Source organism: Leptonychotes weddellii, chromosome 5 (genome assembly GCF_054177405.1).
Source record: "Leptonychotes weddellii isolate Sample4059 chromosome 5, ASM5417740v2, whole genome shotgun sequence".
NCBI classification, from domain to species: domain Eukaryota; kingdom Metazoa; phylum Chordata; class Mammalia; order Carnivora; family Phocidae; genus Leptonychotes; species Leptonychotes weddellii.
This window is the reverse complement of record NC_138373.1, coordinates 138,291-143,587: the sequence shown is the minus strand read 5'-3', so window position 1 is coordinate 143,587 and position 5,297 is coordinate 138,291. Positions and strand designations below refer to the sequence as shown.

Here is a 5,297-nt window from a genome sequence, read left to right as displayed (position 1 = left end):
TCTCCTCCTTAAAGGCCCATCTCCAAATGCAGTCACATTGGGGGTCGGGCCTCAACCCAGGAACTTGGGAGACACGTCTTTGCACGTGGCCCTGCCCGGTGTCTCCATTTCCTTTGTCCCTTCACCGCCCCTGTTATTTGGAGCCGTACGTACGAGTTGGCCGTGTGTCACCCTCGCTGCTCTGCAAAGCTCCAGTGATGTCCGTCGGGGTCACCAGCAGGCTCCAGCCTGCCTATAGCAGCTGCCCCGCGAGCTCCACTGGACCAGTGGCAAATGGACCAGGGGCCTGGAGGGGTGGGGGCAGCAGCATGGCCCTCGGAGTCACTCTGTCCTCTCTGCGCGGCCTGGGAGGAGGGAGGAGGGAGGAGGACGCAGAGCTGGCTGCTCCCTCTTGTGGGACCACATCAGGCCCTCCTCCTGCACACTCACCTCCTCCTCCCCCTGCGGCAAGGACAGGGGCACAGCAGGAGACCGGGAGGGTGGCGGCTGAGGCCAGAGGTACGCAGGTGCCTGCCCCTGGCAAGAAGGGGCGGGGACGACTCGGCCAGTGGGGTCACTGGGTGAGTGCTGGGCGGGAAACCAGTGTCTGGCAGAAGACTGAGGGGAGCCGGCTTTGGGGGCCACCCTCCGTTTACTTCCTTTGAGGTCTGAGGCCCTTTTGTAGTTCTGTTGTGGGCCGGACCCTGAGCACAGCCCCAGGTGGGGTTCAGGGATGGAGGGGAGGCCTCCCGCCCTGTAGCCAATGGCTTGGCCATTCAGGAAACCTAAACCGACTTTTGTGATGAGTGTCAGCCCCTCACTGAACCTCAGTGTCCCCACCTGTGAAATGAGGAAAAGAAAATCAACCTTGCAGTCTTGCTTTAGAGACCACTAATAATTTACGTTGGCGGCTTTGCAAGGTGCATGGAAAGCAGTGGTCCTGGGGCAGCAGAGGGCTGGGAGCCCAGGAGGCACCGGGGCTCTGACCTCCAGCTCTCTCTGATCCCAGGGATTCTCCGGGGTTTATGTCAGCCCTCAGCAGTGTCCTCCTCTTGGAAGCCCTGGGGCTGGCCTATCACGGTGCCCTGTGCCCACACTACACCCCATGTAGGCAACAGTCTTGGGGAGCTTCCAGGCAGGGCTCCCAGAGGAGGATTCAGGCCCCGCGGCCAGCAGGGCTGCACTGTCCCAGCTCCACTGGGCAAAGCCAGTGTGCCCTCAGGTGCCAGGTCTGTGTAGATGTGACATTACCCTCTGGGACTGGCCTGTGTCTTCGGGGACCCCCACCCAGCTCTGTCAGCACCTGCCACACCAGGAGTGGGACAGGTGGCTTCCCCAACTCCTCCTTCCCAGCCACGGCCCCAGACTACCTGTGGCACCTTGAAAGCTGAGCTTTGGTTATGGCCTTACTTCTGTGGAGGGTGGGTGGGTGGCAGCTGAGCTCAGGGCGTAAGGGACCCAGACCCCAACATACATTTGCTCTAGTTTTATTGCACTTTTACCACATTGCAAACTATTCCACAAAAATGCCGCAAAATTAAGCCTGTTGCTGAGGCCCTTGGAGGAGCCTATGTGATGTATTTACACCAGCTATCAAAGCAAAGTCAGAAGACGAGCAGCACCCTCGGCCGCCAAGCGAAGTCACAGGTGCTGCTGGGCGGCTCTGAGAAATGGAAGACGTGGTCGTTGACGTCACTCTGAAACCGGGAGTCTGTCTGTCAACCAGCCTGTGACGCCATTGGGAGCCTCCTGTGCCCAAGCCGAGGCTGTCAGCCATCTGGCTGCAGGGCCGCCGGAAGGGAGGACAGATGGGAGTTTGTTTCAAGTCAGGTCCAGAGTGTGGGTGCACTTGGCGGGACAGTCCAGCCCCAGGGGCGCGGCCCCCATGTGTGCATTTGGTAGGTGGTCTGGGGTCTGCAGAGGTGTCACTCTTTAAATACATAGACACCATGTATAAATACAAAATAGTAAATAAAGGCTTTCTTTCCATACAAAAAGGGTGGGTTGACCCTGCCGCCAGGCTGCCTCGTCCATGAGCACAGAGCGCCCCTCCCCAACCTTCTCCGGTCTCGAAAGCGAATACAGTGAGTCCTGTCGGACCCACTGCCGAAGGAGCTCACATTCCCGCGGTTCCTGACTCCAGGAGTGGCCCGTCCTTCCTGAAGTCACTGAATTCACAGCGTGGGTGCGCCTGTCCTTCTTCCATGGCAGGCTGGCGGCTCTTGGTCACTACCTGCCGGGGGGGACTCTGTGCTCAGGGTCCAGGTCATCCTCCACCACGCTATGGGGCCCATCCTTCTCCACGCAGTCCCTGATGGCCTGCAGCACGATGCGCAGCCGCCGGTCCAGGGCCTCTAGATGTGGCCGGTACAAGACGGGGGCCACCCGGTCCTTATGCAGGGACTCCGCCATCATCAGGCTCAGCCGGTACTCCTCCTTGGCCAGGAGCTGCAACCGAAGGTAGGTGGACTTCCTGACCCTACCGGGGAGAAAGAGGTCAGGCCCCAGCCTCCGGGAACTGGGGACAGGGGAGGCCAGCTCTAAGTGGAGGGTGGTCGCAAGTTGGTCCCTGGCCTGCTCCGGCCCCTGCCTCTCAGAGGCACCACGGTGAGGGTCCTGCCTGGCAGAGCAGGTGGCCATGGGAGACTTGGCGGTGCCCGCAGGGACCTGAGACTGCAGGCAGACACAGGGCGGGGAGGGATGGCCCACGCGTCTGGGAGACCGAGCCCAGCTCAGCCCCACACACCTGCCCCGGCAGGGTGCAGCTGGTTCTGCCCCATGGCCCGTTTCCCCAACCCTAAAGGGAAAAAGCTGGGTGGGGAGCCCCACAGAGGGTTGCAGCGAGTGGCACGGAGTGCTGGGGGTCAGGACGGCTGCCTGAGCCTCAGCGAGTTCATCCGTGAGACGGGCTGTTGCGACCAGCATGAGCTGTGTGCCGGGAAGGGCTGTGGGTGCCGGAGCTCGAAGCTGCTCAGGCTCGGGGCGCTGTGCCGTGGGAGTGGGGCTTGGGGGCCTCTGCCCAATCTGTGGCTGGGCTGGGGGCTCCCGGGGGGCAGAGGGACAGCCCATACCTGCAGCATTGCTGTAAAGGCACCAGAATGGACAGCTCATCGTGGGAGTGTTTCCCAAACCTGCCGAAGAAACACAGAATTGTTGAGGGTGCGACATGCAGCGGGACACCTGTGTGCAAAGCCTGCAACACGCACCGCCCGGGGGACCTGAGAATGAGCAGCACCTCGTGTGTGCCTGCTGGAGTGCCATGGCTATGGAGACTGGGCAGTGTGTCCCCAAGACCCGGTACAGTGTGGCTTGGTCCCTGCCGTCCCCGGCACCAGACGCAGGGCCTGGGCCAAGGGAAGTGCCTGAAAGCAGCCTGGTGTTCTGGCCGCTGCACTGGACAGAAACTGCAGCCTGGTGTTCTGGCCGCTGCACTGGACAGAAGCTCATAGATGCGGGGTCTGAGGCAGGCTGAGTGGAGAAGGCACCGGGGTGAGTCAGCCCAGGGTCCAGCCACGCTCCTGTCTCTGACAGCTGGGTATCCGTGGCCCGCACACATCAGCTGTCCGGGTGCCCAATGCGGACTTGTCTGAGGCATCTGAGCACCAGCACCACTAACCACTTAGGAACGGTAGGTCCCTGCACCACACCCGTCAGGCAGACGGCTCTCCTAGGTGGCCCAGGACTGCCCAGGGGCCAGCCAGCAGTGGCCACAGGCCCTGTTCCTGGGGCAGGGAGGGCCATTTGTCCCAGCTAGCCAGTCCCACGTGACCACGTGAGGGGTAAAGTGCACCTCACGGCTCTGCCCTTCTGGGCAAGCAGACTCTGGGTCTCAGTTTCCTCAGGGCAATACGAGGACATAACAGGACCTAGCACACAGGGTGACCCTGAAGACCAGGAAGAGTAACACTATAGGCGCTTCCTGCCGACAGGAGCTGGAGGCTAGGGGCCAGCGCCCTGCATCACACACACAGCGTCCTTGGGGGACGGCCACCATCCCCCCCCGGAGCCCTGTCCTCCCGGGTCTGGAAGAGCAAGAACATGGCTCACCCTCTCCCATTGTCTAAGTGGATGATAAATGTCTCGTTCCCAAACTTCTCAAAAGTCTCATAGTGATGGCGGTCCATGTTCCCTGTGGAGAGAAGCAAGCTGAAAATTCAGGGCTGTCGCCCGCTCCCCACGTCTGACCCTGGAGCCAAAGCGACAGAGCAAAGCAGGGGTTTGGCCACAGCTGGGTCAAATGCAGGGTGGGAGCTCCCGGTGCAGGCTGGGGCTGCCGACGTACCCATGAGGAAGTCAAAAATGGTCATGTCCATGATGTCCAGGACACGATGGCTGCTGTCATAGGGGGGTGTCTGCTTCACCTCCTCACAGTAGTCGGGGTCCACTTCCCACCTGCAGGGGAGCCAGTGTGAGAAGGCCAGTTTCCTCCTCTGTGTGGACAGGGAGGCCCAAACCAGCTCAGCACAGCAGGATTACTGCAGCGAGGACTGGGGGTGGAGAGAGGTGTCACCACAGAACAGTGCTGCCAGCTAAGGCTGCATTAACGGGAGTAAGGGGCTGGGAGGCGATCAAGCCATGTCTGGAGGCTGCCGTTAGCCCCAGATGCCAGGTTTCTGGAGGGTCACTGTTAGGAAACGGGGCCTGGACACCACACTCCCAGGCTCAGAGGGGCCATCTCTTTTGCGTGAGGGACAAGAAGGGCAAGGAGTGAAAGCGGAGCTCCAACCCTGAGAGGCTGTTTCCAGACCGCAGTGGGCTGGCCAGCACTCCTGTGGGGCACGCATCTGATTCGCAGAGTCAGGCAGCCCTTCCCGCCATCTGCTCGGGAAGGGGTGGTCTCGCCCACACTGGGGGCAGGCGGAGCTGGGTGTGCCTCCCTTCCTTGATCTGCCTTATTCCCTGCGGCCTGAGGCCCCTCCCAGCAAAGTGGGCAGAAGCCTCTCAACCCCGTGATGTCAGAATAGGAGGATGTGGGCCACGTGTGGGGGGTGCCTGCCCGACACTCACTCTGCCTTCTTGCGCTTGTGGTATGAGCGTCGCCAGGGGTTCCTCCACGTCTTCCTCTTGGCCAGGGACAGGTCTGGCAGGAAGGCTGCCAGCGAGCCCTCGATCTGGTCCGGCTTCCCGCACAGGGCATGCTCCGTGGAGCAGTAGTAGGAACACTCGCCATAGAAGCAGATGTTGTTGGCTGGTGGCAGGCGGGCACATTGGTGAGTGGGGAACAACATCCTCCGTGCCAGCCCTCCCCACACATCTGCCCTGGGCCCGGGCCCGGCCACACCATCCGTCCGACGGGCCCCCGTCCACACCATCCGTCC

The 5,297-nt window shown here is 61.6% G+C and overlaps 1 protein-coding gene across 1 annotated transcript; it reads right to left on the bottom strand.

Annotated features, from left to right (window-relative positions):
- Window positions 1-1,450: 1,450 nt before the first annotated feature.
- On the bottom strand, window positions 1,451-5,246 carry LOC102738637 (extracellular serine/threonine protein kinase FAM20C). The gene is made up of 5 exons (XM_081819189.1): window positions 4,987-5,246; window positions 4,262-4,371; window positions 4,027-4,108; window positions 3,051-3,110; window positions 1,451-2,458 (listed from the first exon to the last, which is right to left on the bottom strand). Exons 1-5 carry the CDS (start codon window positions 5,205-5,207, stop codon window positions 2,209-2,211), a joined length of 723 nt encoding a protein of 240 aa, XP_081675315.1. The 5' UTR covers window positions 5,208-5,246; the 3' UTR covers window positions 1,451-2,208.
- Between the last annotated feature and the right edge of the window lie 51 nt (window positions 5,247-5,297).